The 19001-nt window shown below is 33.2% G+C and overlaps 3 protein-coding genes across 3 annotated transcripts, besides 4 other annotated features; all 3 read left to right on the forward strand.

Moving 5' to 3' along the window:
- Positions 1–1658: 1658 nt before the first annotated feature.
- On the forward strand, positions 1659–2213 carry UA08_07311 (hypothetical protein; the record flags this gene model as incomplete). The annotated part of the gene is made up of 1 exon (XM_020262239.1): positions 1659–2213. The coding sequence occupies one exon, from the start codon at positions 1659–1661 to the stop codon at positions 2211–2213; it is 555 nt and encodes a 184-aa protein (XP_020117744.1).
- A 1357-nt stretch (positions 2214–3570) lies between these two features.
- On the forward strand, positions 3571–5470 carry UA08_07312 (hypothetical protein; the record flags this gene model as incomplete). The annotated part of the gene is made up of 3 exons (XM_020262240.1): positions 3571–3626; positions 3703–3859; positions 3923–5470. The coding sequence occupies 3 exons, from the start codon at positions 3571–3573 to the stop codon at positions 5468–5470; spliced, it is 1761 nt and encodes a 586-aa protein (XP_020117745.1).
- A 702-nt stretch (positions 5471–6172) lies between these two features.
- On the forward strand, positions 6173–7369 carry UA08_07313 (hypothetical protein; the record flags this gene model as incomplete). The annotated part of the gene is made up of 1 exon (XM_020262241.1): positions 6173–7369. One exon carries the CDS (start codon positions 6173–6175, stop codon positions 7367–7369), a length of 1197 nt encoding a protein of 398 aa, XP_020117746.1.
- A 223-nt stretch (positions 7370–7592) lies between these two features.
- Positions 7593–8290: a repeat region (Identified by RepeatMasker using a combination of RepBase library and repeat library created with RepeatScout).
- Positions 8291–8315: 25 nt separating this feature from the next.
- Positions 8316–8631: a repeat region (Identified by RepeatMasker using a combination of RepBase library and repeat library created with RepeatScout).
- A 1-nt stretch (position 8632) lies between these two features.
- Positions 8633–14757: a repeat region (Identified by RepeatMasker using a combination of RepBase library and repeat library created with RepeatScout).
- Positions 14758–19001: a repeat region (Identified by RepeatMasker using a combination of RepBase library and repeat library created with RepeatScout).

Below are 19001 nucleotides of genomic sequence, written 5' to 3' on the forward strand. Positions count from 1 at the left end.
TTCTAATGGGATGTCCTTTTTTTTCCTTTGTTCCTTTGTTCAGCGGTTGGCGAGGAGTAGGCGCATAGCAAGCTGGCGGAGGTTTCCTTTTTTTTCCGGTGTTTTGTTTTTCTTTTGGATGAGGGTGTGACTGATGTCAAGGGCCCGTCACGACCTGACGCTAAGGAATGGATGGGTTTTTGTATAAATTTATATGGATAAATGAAATTAAAGAAAAGAAACGAAAGTCTTGAGCTCTTCCATGCAGCTTGAGTTCAGATTGAAGAGGGAAAAAGCAACGGCAACCGCCCGACACTGCACGACGCAGACAGCTCAGAGCGAGTGACGATGATGGGAAAGAGCGGGCCGGGGGGGGGACAACAACAACAACAACAACAACAACGACAACGACGACGACGACGACAAACCGGGATTGCTGAATGATGAAAATTTTTTATTCCATAGAAAGAAAAGAGAAATAAGAGAGAAAGGGAAGAAAAATAAGACAAGGCTCTATCCAACAGACTGACAATGCGTATAATTAATTATTCTCACTTCAGGGGCTAAGTTACTACTAGTAAAGCCTTAGCCCTGACCTCCAGGAACTTAAGCCCCTCCAGGTTACTCCGCCAGAGCCACTGCGGTCTAGTTTAATTTTAATTTCTGGACAAGGACTAATCCGCCACAGCAGACAGCGGTTGTCTGTTCGACACCGTGGCGTATGACACGTCGAGGGCAGATTGAATAAACGAAAGCAAGGAGAGCAGATATTCTTTCTTGCCGTGTGATTGGTCAGGAGCGTTACCCCGGCGCCATATATGTATTACACACCGTAAATTACGCCCCTGACTAACACGGGCGCACGAGCTGTGATTGGCCGCACGGTGCACAATGCCAAGTATCAGACTATCGGCCTGGTTTTTCGCTGTACCGTGTATTTTTGGGTAGACAAGCTGGTGTCAATCGTGAGTTCTGATGATTCCAACTACCTTGGTGGGCTGCTATGACTCTCAGAGTCTGAAGGAGCGTTCCGAGCCTCATCCATCTCTACGTATGAGGCTCAGTACGTATTAATTAAGCATCTAGCGCTTACTTGTCTACAAGGCGTCTACTCCATTAATATTTGCTATTTATTATCGACACACACACACACACACACATATATATATATATAATAGCCCCGCCGATTCATTAGGAATAGGCGGCCATGAGCAACCCTTGGCCTGTGCTTTATCTGATATTAATATCTACTTTTAGATACAATCAAGTTGATCAACACCGTTTATTTGCCTCGAGGGCAAGCCATGGAATTGGTTTTCCTGAAGTTCGAATTTGACCCAATGTCCAACTTGCCTTGATACACGTAATACGACATTTCGAGTAATTATCTTCGTCTACAAATTCACAACCTCATCCGTTGGAGAAACTTCTAGAATCATTGTCAATAAGATAGTCGAGGGTACTTTATCATTGGATTACTAACTAACCAGTAACTATGTTAAGTTAAATAACTTAATCTCAACCGCTGATTTATAATCAACATTGATAACTTAGCAGTGAGCATCTGACCAAAGCGATAAGATGAAGCAATAAAAGCGTCCATCTATCCCCTGCTGCTGCTGGAAAACTCACACGCAAAAGAAAGAAAAAACAAGCCCTTCATCAAAAGCCCTCTCACCATGGCCACCCCTCTCTACGACGCCAGCGTTCCCGTCTTCAAAAATGGACTCAACGTGCTCAAAAACATCCTCACCAAAGCCATTGAGCACTATGGCGCAAAAACAACCGAGGAAATCATCAAGGCAACCCTGATCGAAGACATGCTTCCACTCCCAGCCCATGTGCAAGTCGCATCCAACATCGCCAAGGCATCCATGGTCCGTGTGACAGGCATTTCGTCTATCGAGTCATGGCCGGACAATGAGGATACCGTCGAGAAACTGATTGAGCGCTGCGAGAAGACTATTGCCCTACTAGACACCTTTACTCCGGATCAACTTAACAGTGGAACCGAGAATCGGGTGCGCATCGATTTTAGGGCTGGGGAGATGAAGGGGAATAGCTTGGATGCGAATGCTCAGGAGTATTTGTATTCGTATGGGCTTCCGTTCTTCTTTTTTCATCTACAGGTTGTTTACTCGATACTGCGTATGAAGGGTGTGCCGCTGGGATCGGCAGATTTCCTGAAGCCTTATGTTGGGCGCCATTTGGTTCCAACTGCCAGTTTGAGCTGAGCTTCTAGATGCAATGTGAAGAATATCTGAGGAAAAGAGAATAGGCAAAAATAGGCAACTCTCTGAACAAAGAGGATTGACGTTATGAGTGAAATAATGTTCGTCAAGGCATATTTATATATGTAGCGGGACGTCCAAGTAATTATAGATCGCTTTGTCTTGTTGAAACATCCCGCGGCAGTTTTGAATAGATCGATCTGTTTCTGATGTTGAATGAGGCGCATTGTTGAATGGAGACGAGCCATTGACGGTGCCTATTGGCCAGCAGCATTCGATGAACTAAATTAGCAGAGAAGCCAAAAATAGCATCTTTTTATCCTTTAGCCGCGCGCTGCTCGACGTCTTTGCCGCTTATGCAGTGTGATTCCTGAGGGTACATACGAGCTAACCGGAATAGTCAGTAACCTCCTTCCTTCGCCCAAGTTCTGTAGCGTCAGGTTATCGCTGCAGCTTTGACAATCGCATCTGAAAGATCCAATGATGACCGTACCTGATATACCCCATACTTGGTTCTCTGATAAGTTACCTACCTATTTAGCTTGATTAACGTTAGCTAGCTAGCTAGAGAAAGTGCTCAAGAGCTGTCAACTAACCCCACAGAGTTAGTGCTCGGACTAGCCCAAACACGGCCTAGTGTCCCGTGCCGTCTCCTGATTCCTGAATGGGCAGCTGCGGCCTGCCAACTTGGCTTCCCCCCTTCCTTCCGCCCAAGACCTCCTCCCACCGTTTCTTTTCTTTCTATCTTTAGAACTACTGCATCTGCCCCCTCCTCCACCTCTTCTTCTTTCCATCGCATTCCGCCTCTGCCATCTGCCATCAAAGCTCTGAGAGCTTGGTCGGCCCTTGGTCCACTTACATTGTCGCGTTGCTTGCCCCAAGCGCTGCTCTTCTGGTCAAGCCGCTCGTCCTAGTCCGCTCCAGATCGTCGAGACTTTTTACATGCGCCGCGCCGAACATACTATAGCAATACTACTACCACCGCGCCCGCCATCGCCGACTGTCGCGTATTTTCCTTTTCTTCTCGCCGCTCCCTCCCTCCCACTGTGAAGAATTCGACATCTTTGCTCTGCACGGTGGGCCTGCCTTGAATTCTTTCGTCCTTTGTGCAGAATCACGGGTGATTCAAAGAAGTTGATCTTCGCTCTTTGTCGCTGTCTACGCGACAATTATAATCGCGCAAGATAAAGATAAATCTGATTGCGCATGCGATCTCGCGGTACTCCCACATACTATCCTTCGACGCGCAGCCTAGCCAGCTTCAGTCGAACCGCATCTTCCCTGCGAACTTGCATCTTTACTCTGCGCGCTTGCCTGCTTGTTCGAATTTTGAAATTTTCTACTTCTAATTGATTGCACGATGGGTCGGAGGAAAATTGAGATCAAAGCAATCAAGGATGACCGCAATCGTTCTGTGTAAGCATGACTTTTGCCCCCCCCCCCCCCCCCGGGAATATACTATCATAGCTGACGTTTTTGCCCCCCTCCATAGGACATTCTTGAAGCGAAAAGGCGGTTTATTCAAAAAGGCCCACGAACTCTCTGTATTATGCTCGGTCGATGTCGCCGTCATTATCTTTGGCCACAATAAAAAGCTGTATGAATTCTCCTCAGGCGATATTAGGGAAACTCTGCATCGATACCAATACGTACGTTCGCTTTTGTCCTGTTTACTGCTCTTGAGTTGCTTTGTATAATTGACATAACCACAGTATGGCCCTCCCCATGAACATAAAGGACCGCATGACTTTAGCGGCGGAGGCGATGACGATGAGGACGATGACGAGGACGTAACTGCCGAGGAGATGGGACCCTCAACTCAGAATGCGATCCCACCCCAGCTCCAAAACCAACCTGGTTACCAACATGTGAACCACGCTCCCTCTGCATCACCTCCAATACCCAATGGAATTGCTTATGTCCCTCGTCACGGTACCCCGCAACCTCAGAATAACTCTCGTCCTTCTTCGCGAAATCATGCCCGCCGCGTGAGCGCACAGTATGGTGGGCATAACCAAGCGCACGCTACTCCTCCGCCTGCTGCAAATTCCAACGGCTATGCTTATATGCCAAATCCGTCCATGTATAACCCCAATACGAATTCGGAAATGAATAACCAGCCTGCGCGGCAAGGCCAATACCATCAATTCACTCACCCGCCTCACCCTGGCGCTCATCCACAGGCTCAAGCTATGCCGCAAAACCACCAGCATGCCCCTCAGTTACCCAACCATGGCTTACCAACAATTCAGCATCAATCAATGCCTCATATGCATGCTCAGTATATACAAGATCAGGGCCGGCATTCTCTGCCTCCTTCGCTGTCGCAGGATTCTCAGCAATTCCAGTACAGGACCTCCTTGGCTCTTCCTGATCCGGCAGGTACGCAGCAACACAATGATCCGAAGGCAGAGGGGGGTTCGTCTTCGAAAACCAAATCGCGCAGCATTTTTACGCCGATCGACGATCAGACATCTGTGTTCTCTCGTCACATACTCTCAAGCAGAGCGCATCTGCGTGAATCCCCTCAACATGACATGTCAGTAACAGAAGAGTCAAAGCCGACCGCCCCCTCAAGCCAAACTCTTCCTCTTCCTAGGAACGGACCGCCGCCGCCGCCACCACCAACTCGGGCTGCAACAGCACCGCAAAGATCACAGTCAACCCCCTCCTTAAGTGACTCGCAACAACCGGCGCGGCCGAAGCCTCGCCTTAAAGTGCAAATTCCAAGTGAACAATCAGACAGCGGCAGTGCTACAGGAGATTCTTCTCCTCACGATTCGACGGCTCAGACTGGTTCGACAATTACTAAAAAGTCACCCGACGCTAGTACTGTCGGAGTTGTGCAACTGCCTCCACCGTCTCCAGGTGCTGCAGGGGGGCCTATATTAAGTGCTGGAGCGCAAGGCCCGCCTAATCCATTTGCGCGTCCACCCCCCCCTGGATCCAACACGCAAAATGGGACTGGCTACGGTGGAAGCAGTAGCAGCAGTAGTAATCAAAATATGGAGACGCCGATTTCAGCACTGCCTAGTCGATTTGTTTCGGACGCTCTTCTCCCTTCTCCTTCGAGTTTCTTTCCTGAGTGGGGTTTTGGACGCACTGGTCCGGATACAAGCCTTCTGCCGAGCCCATTGCCTTTCACGCCTGCTACCCAGACAGGGCCTGGACTAGCGCGAGACGATGAAGCGGAAAAGAAACGCAAGAATTCGGATCCCGGAGTGTCAGCGGACGCAGGTGGGAAGAAAGTGAAAACATAACTTTGATAAAAGAAGTTGCGTTGCCCTTTATTCGTTCAAAATATTCTTTGGATTTGAAAGTTCTCTCTCCTGCATTCTGCAATGGTGTCATTTATACCCTTGATGATTCTGATTCTGACTTGTAGCGCGGGATGTGCCTTCCTATTTATTTATCTATTTATCTATTTCATTTTCTCTTCTTATCAGACAGATTCGTTCTCGTATAAAAACCACAGGAGCAATTCTTCGCAGACCTGGCTTTCTACCTTATACCCAATCCACCTTTACTCTTCTATCCCGTCTTCCTTGTTTCATATCTGTCGACGTCAATTTTCCTCTCCTGTTCTACCAATTTTTGTTTGTATGTGATAAAAGATCTTAGCAAGATAATGATCGATGTGATGGGAGGCATAGTTAGAATCAACTCTATTTATTTTTTTTATACACGTGCTTAAAATGTATTATCGTCTCCACATTCAAGACTAACTGACTAACTTAGTGCTAATCATGACTCATTTGTCGTCTTGAGATCGTAAGCTGACTAGTGCCATCTCATGCGAGCTTATCTACGACGGGCGAATGAGCGGCAGCCAGCCAAAGGCCATATAAACAACGGCGGTCGTCGACCCTCTGTGTAGTAATGGCCAAATATCTTGTCTGTGAATTGAATGCCGCTACTGATTCCCCCTACAGACACAAAACTCCAATAAATTGAATAGACAAATGGGCGGCGCAGAGGAATATCTCCCCGCGCCTTTCAAGCCGGAAGAGATCCAGGCACTGCTAGACACGATCTCGCTTGGACGGCCAACATCCATCAACTCGCTCAAAGCGAGCGCAGCATTTCATGCCATATACATCCTCACATACGAAGCCAAGAATCTGCCAGCTGGGCTGAAGACACTATATGATACTTCATCACCATTCATTGACCTCGTACTTCGCATCTCCGGCGACCATGTCCCTGCAATCAAGACAGAGAACGAGGCGGCCACACTTTCTTGGATATCACAACACACCAGCATCCCAGTGCCATCTGTCATTTGCTATGACACGACAACAAACAACCCGTTAAATCGCGAGTACATCGTCCTGACTCGCAGCCCTGGCGTAACCCTATCAGACGTCTACGACTCCCTGACGCAAGAACAGCTCGACGATATCTGCAGGCAATTACTAAAGTTCCTTGCCGAGATTCATCAGCACTCCTTCGCCCAGATCGGCGGCCTAATGCACTCGCCCACAAACCCAGAAAATATCATATCCGGCCCGATTCTAGACGAGCATTTCTGGTTCACCCCCGACGTCAAACGCTACTTCACCACCACAGACGAGACATTTGAGACACTTAACATCCGCGGCCCATTCACATCCTACACAAACTTCACCATCGCCCTCATGGAGAAATACATACACGCCGCCTCGGTCCAAAAGGATCTCACATTCATGCGCCAACACCTCCCCCGCCTCCGCGCCTTCTGCAACATCCTACCCACTTTCGCCGCGCAGCTCGACCGCACCCGAATCCGCCTTGCACACAAGGATCTACACTTTGCCAACATGCTCTACGACCCATCCTCGAACCGTATTACGGGCATTTTAGACTGGGAATTCGCATCTACCGTACCCTTCCAGATCTGGGATCCCGTGCGCGCGTTTCTGTGGAATGCGAAACCGGGCGACGAGTCATACACGGAAAAGTATCGATTGCGGGATCGGTTCGCGGAGATATGCAGGGAGGAAGATGCCATGTTTCTTGTTAATGATGCCAAGTTTACGAGTGATATTCAGGAGAAGATGCATAATGTGTCGAATATGATGCGGATTATTGTGACTCTTATACCGCGCGGGCAGTTTGTGGATCGTGCGCCGGAGTTTGTCAAAACGCTGCTTGAGAATTTGGAGGCTTTTGGGGTTTAGATGCGTCCTCTGGTTGGATGGGTATCTGACCGATGATCTGTATATATATAGAGCTGCAATTATTAGGGCATCTTCAGGATGAGTCAATTCGTGTTTCAATGGCAGTTTTGGCATTGTAAAGTATAAATATACTTATTATTGCACCTGACATCATTGCTGAAAGCTAAAACTCAATTTGTCTTTCTTTCTACAAATGATACATAATCATTTATGTAACGTATTTCCCGAGTAAACCGGACACCGAGGACCCACATTATTTTTTCAACCCTTATAAATTATATATAGAAGTAGAAAAATATAGATTTAACTAGCTAGGAGGATTGGGGCACCTATTACGTTTATGCCCTAGTTGCCAGCAATTACTACATCTAGGAGGTGCGCGGCGAGGTGCCTGCAAAGCGTCATTTTGATTAACCAGCGGAGAGGGGTCATCAACTTCATCAAGCAACTGTGCCAGCTCTCTACCTTCAGAAACCATCAAAATACCCTCATTTAGAAGGGCTCTTATACGCCTACCACAGCGTCTCTATAGTTAATCAACTGAATCGCGTAAATCATGATTTTCCTTAGCTAGAATAGCAGCATTATGCATTATCATTAAGGAGCCCTTAATTAGTTGATCAAGTGCCTAAGATATATTAAGAAGCCTTTTAACAGAGGTAGCCTGCCGTTCCAACATACGTGCGTTATAAGGTGTTTTAGGGCTCCAAGTAGTGCTCCTTAATAAAGGAGGTGGCGTTCTCTTCTCAACACTAATTTGCAATTGAGATAGCACTTTTTCAGAATTATAAGATACAATCCTAGCATGCAGAAAGCCTCCCATAATATTTTTGATAGTATAGGTTTCTTGACACACAGAAGGAAGGATTTTTAAAAAGGCTTCCTTATCCACATAGTAAATCCCATTCCATATCCAACTCTCAACGGCGCTTTCATATGAGCACTTTGTGACGGCCTAGTACGATTTGGCTTGGCGGCATGCGGTTACTGCGGAAGTACCCGCGGGCCGCCTCCCGTGGACGAATCACATGCAGGGAAGATGTGGGGCTAGATATGCCTTGTGGGGATTACCCCGTGTTTTGATTCATGCTGCAGATTGCCGGAGGATCTATGTGATATCAAGAAGGGTAAATGGCCTTTGCCAGCCAGTATTCTACATTGTTGGAACCTTCCAGAAATCTAGATTACTAGGCACCAGCACACAACGGAGATAGCCCACAGGTATCCGGAATGGAAGGAAGTATAAGTAGGAGGAAGGGGGCCTGTGACGGGGGTTGCAAGAACGTAGCTGGGATTCGGCTTCGGCCTAGGAATAGATTCGAATATATATAACGTATATACACATATGCTCAGCAGCTAATCGCTGCTTCACGAAGGCCTAAGGCCACCTGCGGTTATAAGGCAGTGTATGCCAAGCCGCTAGTCCAATTAGCGGCGGGAAGCTAGGTAAGATTATATGCCCGCTATACTTTAAAGCTATTCCTAATTCTATCTAGGATTCCATCTTACAGTTATCCCTTTCTTTATAAGGGTGTATCCCTGAGCCTAAAACTTTATAGGCTTATAAAGTTTAATATATAGAATTAATAATTTAAGTTTTATAATAAAATCTTTATTCTTAGTGGAAAAATTAAAAGTAAATAATAAGTATTAAATAAAGGATTAAATATATAAGAAATAATTAAGATTAATATTAGTAGTAAATATATATAAATCTTTATTTTCCTTATTCTAACTTCCTCTTTCTTTTCCTTCTCTTTCTTAGCCTCATCTTCTTCCTTAATAGTAAGTATTATCTTAATACTATATTTTTTTATTAAAATTTCATCAAATATAGATTTAGTATATTCTATATTATTAATTTCTTACTTTTTCTATATTAATTTAATACTTGGGGCAATAGTAAGATGGTTTTAATTACCTTATAGTTAAGTATAATAGTTAACTTAGAATATCTAATTTTAATAATTTAAACTTACTCTAGCTATCCCCCTCTTTAGAAGCAGTATTCTAATATTTGAGAAAACACTAACATAATAATAATTTACTATCATTAATTTAGATTCATTCTTATATTCAAAGTATCTCACAAAAATGTTATCTATATAGATAAATTAGCTATACAAAATAAATCATAAAATCAGATAAATATTAATATAGTTATTAATAATATAAATAAATAAATAGCCTAAACCTCTATATACTTCTAAAGATCCTCTAATTAAGCCTTTTAGTGTAGTCCTTACTCCTAGTACTATATCTAATAATTTCTAGCCTCCTGCATCTCCAAAGGGCAAAATAAGTAATAATATTCTATATATAAAATTTTAATACTAATAAGATATAGGAATATATAGTTAAATTTCTACATAAACTTCTATACTTAATCTATTTTTAATTATAAATTACTTTAAATCCTCATAACTGTATTAAACAGTAACATACTTATTATAATATTATAATTTAGTTATATATATATTGTTAAACACTTAAGCATAAATATATTTTTATAAATATATATTTATACTCTAGTTTAAGCATCTATATTATTAAATATCTTTTATTTTATAACTAATATTAATAGTTTATAATACCCCAAATCTCTATTAGACCGCTTAAAGACTTTAGCTAACAAGTTTTATCAAGATTTAATAATAGAGGACTTCAGTAATTAATACTATGTATTAAATAGAGCACTTAAAGCTTTAAACTATATATCTAGAAAATATACTGTTAAGATAGACTTTAATACTAAAACTAATAACAAAAATATAATCTTAACTTAACCTAGTCCACTTAAAAAGCATTTAATTATAATAATTCATATTATCTTATTAAAGAAGCTTTATCTTTACCATTTTTATTCTTAGTTAATATATTTAGCTAATGACCCTGCTAACTTTAGTAAAAAAAAAAAATCTTTTTTATTTCTCCTTATTAAGCCTATTCATAGGCAGATATTTATATCTAAGCTTTTAAGCTCTTAATCTCATAATTTATTCTCTCAGCTTTTATAATTAATTGGCTAAGCTTTTATTAATTATATAATATAAATTCCCTTTAAATTTTATAACTAACAACCTTCACTAATAGTTTATAATATAAAATAAATCCTATATTTATTCTTAACTACTATAAATTAAATTTTTCTTTATCTCTTTCTTTTTTATTTTAAGTTATAAATAATCTTACAATTTTAAAAGTAAATTTTAAATATAGTATAATTATTAATATTCTTCTTAGATTCTCACATACAATCTTCTTTAAAATAGCCTGCTTACTTAACAAAATATATTTTATTTTTTTTAAAGCCTTTATTTATACAAATTTCTTTAATCTTATATTCTCTAATATTATTTATAATAAGACTATTAGATAGAATTTTATTTCTAGCTATATCCTTAAATAATTTTAATAAAGAGACATAGAATACTAGATATAATTATTAGTATTATAGAAACATTTTTAGCTTATATACATTCATTTTCTATATATTTAGTATTTGGAAGGATCCAATAAATTTAAAATTAAACTTTAATTTTTTCCTATCTAGAAGATAGATATTTATAATTTATAATATTACCTTATTACTAATTCAAAACTATATTGCTATGCATTTCTTATTAAAATATTTAAACTAATTCTCTAATACTTCCTCTAATAGCTTTTAAAATTCTTTATATTTAACCTATAATTAAATTACCCATTCAATTGCCAGTATTCAATCCTTCTTTATCCCCAAGATTTCTTTATTAGAACCTATACCTAGAAGATCCTAATCAATATTAATATAAATATCCCCCCAAAAGCCTATTAATGCTTCAGTAGATAATATCCCAATAATACTATACACACTATTATTATATATATGTTAAGCTAGCACTAATCATTATATCTAGTCATCCTATAACAAATTAATATATAACTAAAGATAATATTCCAATATCTAATTCTATCATTCTATTTAATTATCAGTTTAAGAATAATAAACTATACTAATTCTCTTTCTTATACCAAGATATTAATAGAGCATTTTCCAAAATATAACTATAAATATCATTGCTTAATTACTTATAATATTCTTAAGTACAGTAAAGTATTTAATCATTAATTCATATATAGTCTCCGCCAGTTTTTTTACTAATATAATAATAGACATAAGTTTATATATAATATATTTTATCAATAGTTCCACAATAACTATAATAGCATTGTACATTTTTCTTTTTTAATTTAAAGATAGAAGCTTCACTATAAAATCTAAGATAACTAACTCTTAAAATTTTATAAATTTTAGTAATGGCTTTATCAGTTTATATTCTTTATATTATAACACATAATTATATTAGCACTTTATATATATTAAACAATAATATTAAACCGCATTATAAAGCCCTCACCAGAAATATTTTAACAATATTATTTTATATGTCCTTTTAACACTGAAATAACCTTCTTATAGATCATCATAATTGACTCACAGGACTTCTTACCTAAGTGCATAATTATATAGTATATATACTATACCTTTAAATCTAAATAGATTATCAGCTCTAATATACTAATAAGAACAATCTATCTTTAAATTCAGATCTATTATCTATTTTTATATATTCCTAGCTTATATATCTACTTACTAATAATAATAAATAACAATAATAAGCTTTTTAGGCATATCTAAATAGGCTGTCTCAATCATAGTAACTACTACCATTTTAGACCTTAATACTAAGAATTCTAGACCTCTTATAATACTAGTAACTATTTTTTTTTAACTACTAAATACATTTCAATATCTAGAATTTAAATCATTATCAATTTAAAAAGTCTTTATTATCTCTTCTAAATATATAAATTCCATACTATCAGAACTATATTTATATTTAAAAAGTTCTATTCTTATTAAATAAAATCTTTAGCTCAACTTTTTCTTTAGTATTAATAATAAGATCTATTAATTACCTTTAACTTTAATATAGTCTAACCTTCAACTTAATATATTTATAGAATTTCTATACCCTAGCTAATACTTAATATTAAAATTAAATATTACAAGTTTCTCAGCCTATTAAGCCTACCTTTAGTTCAGTTCCTTTATAGTTATAAAATACCAAAAATTATTATAATCTAAAAAGATAGTTATAAGCCCATTACTACCTTCTAGATAGTACCTCTAATATTTAAAGACTTCAACAATAATTAATAGCTCTTTATTATGTATTTTATAGTTAAGTTCAACCAAAATCATCTTTCAAAAATAAAATACTATTAAATACCACAATTCATCAGCTTTCAACTAACTCAGAATCACTATTATAGTAAAATTTAATATATTAATTTCCACTCTAAATAAAAGTTCTAATTTAAAATACTTAAATATAAATACTTATATAAAGTATTTCTTAAAGATTTTAAAGATATTTTATACCTTTTCAATAAAAATAAACTTTATATTAACTTCTCATTCTACTTTCAACCTTTTTTATATTCATTTATAACCCTTAATTATATTTAATAACAGCGCAGTAATTATAAAGTATCTCTTAATAAACCTATAATAGAAGTTAGTAAAGTCTAAGAATTAAGCCACATCTTATATATTCTTAGGTTTAGGTTATTCCTAAATAGTAGTAATATATTCAGATTCTATTCAAATACTTTTTATTTTAACTATAAAATCTAGGAAATATACTTTATTAACTTTAAAAGTATATTTTAATAGCTTAGTATATAACTTATACTATTATAAGCAATCTAACACCTTACAAATATTCTTTTTATAGATGGCTTTATCCTTCAAATATATAATAATATCATCTAGATATACTATATAGCTTATATTTAGAAGATTGCTTAGTGCTTGGTTTATATATAATTAAAAAATTACCAAGGCATTTGCTAGCCTAAATAGTATAATAGTATATTCATAATGCCCATATTAGATACAAAAAGCAGTTTTCCACTCATCTCCCTTCTTAATTTAGATATAATAATATATATCCCAGAAATCTAGCTACATGAATATTAATATTCTAAAAAGCTAACTCAGGATCTCTTTAATTAATAATAAGAAGTATCAGTTCTTAATTATAATAATATTTATCTCCTAATAATTAATATATAACTATAGACTACTATTCTTCTTAAATATAAATAAGATAGATGTTCTAGCAAGACTTTTTAATTTATAAATCTAGCCTTTAGCTAGATTCTCTGCTAGATATTTTTAAAGTATTTCTTATTCTTTCAGACTTAGCTAATAAATTAAATAATATAATAACTCTTTACTAGGCTCTAAATTAATAGTATAATTATAAGCTATATATTTAAGTAATACTGCTATCTATTTTTTTAAGAAGACATTAAGATATAATTTTAAATATATTAATAATTCTAAAATATTAATAGCTATTAGCTATAAAAAACTCTTAATCTTTTCCTTATTTAGATCAGCTTTTTTTATTATAACTCTTCTTAGATTTATAATATAAGCAATCTCTCCATTCTCTATAGCTTAATAAAATTCTTAAGCTATAATCTACTCTATATATAGTTCTAGCATACACTCTATAGATATATTACTTCTATTTTTTACAGGGTCTTATTACTATATAGCCCTATAACTTATATAGTAAAGCGCGAGCTCAGCTTTCTATTCAATAGGCTAGTAATAATACTACTGTCTTATAATATAATAGATATTAGGATTCATAGCTAAGTACTACAATAATCTAAGTATAATATCATATCTTTTTATATTAATAATATTATAAGTCTGCTAGATGCTTCCTAGTTTATCTTCTAAATTAGAAGCAATAACATTCAGTAAAGTCTTTCTATATATTAATATTAAATGCTTATCAATCACCTTTATAATCATAGCTAGACCTACTAGAGAATACATATTCTTTCATATTCATTCTCAGTCTATAAAATTACCTTTAGTAACTCTATTAATTAAGATAAGTACTCTTACATAGTCTTTTAGGGTTTATATATAGATATATATACTAATATATAATCCTTAATTTAATTATATAGTATACAGCCCTAATACTATAATAATGCACCAGACCTTATTAGAGAGTTATTTCAAATCTCTCTTAGATCTCTTACTAGGATTCTTAAAGTAATAGTTCTCTTCTATGTGCCCTTTTTTACTATAGTAGATATATATTAATAATTCCCAGGCCTTTAACCTATCTCTAGAACCTTTGGTTTTAGACTTCTTCTAAAAATAATAATTATTATGACAATTGTCCCCTTAATTAGATTTATTATTTTAGTCTAAATTTTAATCTAAAGCTTTATTTTTTAAATCTAAATTTAGCTTTGTAGCCTACTTCTAAATAGCTTAGAGTTTCTTCTTTTATTCTAATATAAAATCTGTGACGATGCAATGCCAAATCTATTTGGTCGTTAAATACGAAGAGACTAAACTGGAGAGAAGAAGAGGAAAGAATAATTACTGGCCCCCTTCCTCCTACTTATACTTCCTTCCATTCTAGATACCTATAGGCTATCTCTGTTGTGTGCCGGTGTCTAGTAATCTAGATTTTTGGAAGATTCTAATAATGTAGAATACTGGCTGGCAAAGGCTATTTATCTTTCTTAATATTATATAGATTCTCTAGTAATCTGTAGTATAAATTAAAATATAGGATAATTCCTATAAAATATATCTAGCCTTATATCTTCCCTACATATAATTCATCTATAGGAGATGGCCCGCAGATACTTTTATAATAACTATATATTGTTAAGTTAAATTATACTAGATTATTATATCATTTCTTATTCTAAGTGATGTTCGCCCTGAATATTAAATTAATAATAGTATATTATTCTTATTATAATTAAATAAGAATTTATCCTTCTCAGCTATATATAGTTAATTTTTTAAATATAATAGTAATCTAGGTTTTTCTAGATAAGAATTATGGAATATCTTTATAATATTTAATATATTCTTGAAATTTCCTGTCAGATACTATGTTATATTATTATTATAGCCTCACTATTAAATATAGTACTGTAGTTTCTAATAATATATCTATATATTAAGAATTTATTTAACTTCTTATTTATTATAATTATTAATTTTAATTAATAGTAAAAGGTCCTTAACCTACTCTAGTAGTAATTTTGTTGAGTATATCTTTTAAAATTTATTTAATAAGAAAACTAGATATATTTAAAAATGTTTAGGGAGCTTTAACTTAAATATATTTTCTTTCTTTATAATAATCTTAAATAGGTCTAAGTTTTAATAAGAAAGCTTCTAGCTGGATTATTTATTATTAAAATATTTAATTATTAACATAATCTTGTCCCTAATATTAAAATCTATCTCTTATTAATACTTATTTACCTATATTTTCTATTATTCTTATGCTTATATTATATTCTATCTTATATAATCTTATATTTATTATAAGTATTTTATCTAAGTTTAGATTTGCTCCTAATTCTATATAAGATTTTTATTATTTAGTAATAATTAATTAAATAATATCTTTAGTATAAAACCTCTCTTAATTTTAAATGATAATAGTCTGGTTAATTTCTAGGATAAAGATACTATAATAAAGTCTATTATTAGTAATTATTTAGATTAATTATCTTGATAGAAGCTAATATAAGATTATAAATAAACTAAAAGATATTAATTTATAATTTTGATTTATCTATCTATAGATATATAATGCACTATTAATAACTTTAGCTTAATCTTTAAAATATAGTATATCTCTATCTAGAATTTTAATATAAATTATCTCTCTTAATTTAATATTATTAAATCTAGCAAATTAGTCTCAGGAAATATATATTTAATTTATAGTCTAGCTATTTCTCTAACTATAATATTCTTAATATAAGGAATTAATCTTAATCTTTTATTTAGTTAATTTATCATTATAAAGACTATATTAAAACTACACTTATCCTCTAAGTAAGATATAAAGTCTATTAATATATACTATTATAGTTGAATAGATATAGATAATAACTTTAGCAATCCTAGTAGTAAGTCTTAGCACATATTTATTCTCTTATATATAAGATAATTGTTAATATATTACTTAATATTCTAGTTCTATATTTTCTAATAATATTATTCTTTTAATAACTTCTTTATCTTATTCTTTCTAGAGTAAATAGTAGCAGATTATTAGTATATCTTATTTAGTAATCATACTCTAAAATCTCTTTTATCTAGTATATAAAGTCTCTCTTTAAATATTAATTAATTATCAATTAAATTTTAATTAAATCTAGAATCTTTAGCTATCTTATAATATTTTATAGCCTCTTAATTCTCTTAATTATTCTTTAGGATTCTAGCAATAATATATAGTATATTATTTATAATAACTAAGATTTCTAACTTAGATTCTACTTTTTATATATAATTTTATTCTTAAAGTTCCTTTATAATCTAAGAGTTAAGTTAGCTAGAAGATAATAATAAAGAATCCTTTTTCTTAGATTATTAATTATCCTTTACATATTAGATTAGAATATTAATTTTTTTATTTAAGGATCTAGGTTAATATTTAATGTAAAAACTATATCTAAAAAAAGTTTCTAATTATTATACTTATTTATTATTAAATTTCTTTGTTATTATAAAATATTCTAAGGCTTGATAATTAATAAGAATTTAGATGGATTTATTTCTGGTTAATTCTTAAAGCTTAGCTCGCTATATCTCTAAAGCTTATATTATTACTAATATTTCTTAATCATGAATATCATATTTGGCTTATATAGAGTCTATTATTTTAGAAAAATAGACTACTAAATATCACTTACTATTAGCATGTTATTAAGATAATACTATTATAATAATTTCCCCTAAGATATCAATTTCTAATTATATTTCTAAATTATGCTAATAATACTTAAGAATCAAAACTAATATTAGTTTTTTCTTAAGTTTTTGGAACGCCGCTTTATAAGTATTACTCTATATAAAAAGTATTTCTTTCTAAGTCAGTTAATTAAGTAGTTATAATATCTTATTATAATATTTAATAAAGATATAATAAAAATTATAAAATTCTAGGAATAACTACATTTCTTTTATATTTATTAAAGACTTCTATCTTTAAATAGCTTCAATTTTTTTAGGGTTAACTTCAATACTATTTAGTATAATAATAAATTTAAGAAACTTGGTTCGCTTGATATAGAATTTATACTTATAGAGTACTACTTATAATTCTATCTTCTAAAAGTATTAAAACACCTTCTTAATATATGCTTAATACTTAAGTTTATTTTTACTATAAATCAACAAGTCATCTATAAAGGCTATCATAAATCTATCAAGTATGTTTATAAAGATATTATTAATTATGTATTAGAATATCACTAGTCTATTTATCACTCTAAAGGGCATTATTTTGTATTTGTATATGCTATATTATATATAAAAAATAATTAAATCTTTTAAGTTAGGATGCATCTTTATTTAATAGAAACTTTATTGAATGTCTAATTTAATAAAAATCTATACTTTGCTAATTTAATTAAGGATTTTATTAATTAAGAACAAAAGATATCAGTCCTTCTTAGTTATAGTATTTAATTTTTAATAATTAATATAGAATTATATTTCTTCTTTAGATTTACTAATTATTAAGATTGGTAATACAAAAAAAATATTGCTTAGTTTAATAAATCTTTTATAAAGATTATTAAAAATATATTTATGTACTGCTTCTAATTCTTTTAAAATTATCTTATAAAAAGGATTGTATCTTAATACATTCTTTTTAATTAGTTTAATCTTATAGTTATAAGGTTTAAGAGTTAGTAATTAATCTAATAGATTTTTTAAGAATATATCTGTATAGTCTCTATATACCTTTAGTAATTATTTTTAGATTTCTTTAATATTAAGCACTATAAATTTTAGTAGATTCTTCTTTACTTTAATAATACTATTAATCTTATAAAGATTTATTATTAATAAGACTAAATCCTTTATTCTAGCACTTATACCAAATCTTATTATATTAATAAATGCTATATTTATTCTCTTTAGTGTTTCTTAGGCTTTCTCTTAATATACTTATTTTTGCTTTATATCTAGGAATTCTTTTTTTAATTTATTCTCCATTTCTTTTTCTAGAGCTTTAATTAAGGCCTTTCTTATCTTTCTAAATAATTTCTGATGATTTTGCTGATATATACAACCTTATATAATTAAAGTAGTCTTTTTAAGTAGAAATAGAAGAATATTTAATTAGGCTTTTTTCTTTTCTAATTAATTAACTGATTTCTTTATATATAAGATATTAAATTTTAAGGCTTCTAATTAATTAATAAAATTCTTTACTTTTAGGCTCTAAGCTTAAAAATAGCTTAGATTAGGTTTTTTTATTATCTAATTCTTTATTTCTATAAGGTAATTATAGCATATTATATTCTTCTAATACTATGGATGTCGGAAACTTCGGTTATTTACCGTCGAGTATAGCTAGGATAGCTATTAACGGGCGAAGTTAATAGGCTTCTGGTATACGAAAGTTGTAAAGAAACAAATGAAGTCTTAAAACAAGATAGAATATCCTGATCGATAGAAGATCGTATACTCAAGTTATCTCAGTGAATTCAAGACGAT

This window comes from Talaromyces atroroseus, assembly GCF_001907595.1.
Source record: "Talaromyces atroroseus strain IBT 11181 chromosome Unknown scaffold_10, whole genome shotgun sequence".
Lineage (NCBI taxonomy): Eukaryota > Fungi > Ascomycota > Eurotiomycetes > Eurotiales > Trichocomaceae > Talaromyces > Talaromyces atroroseus.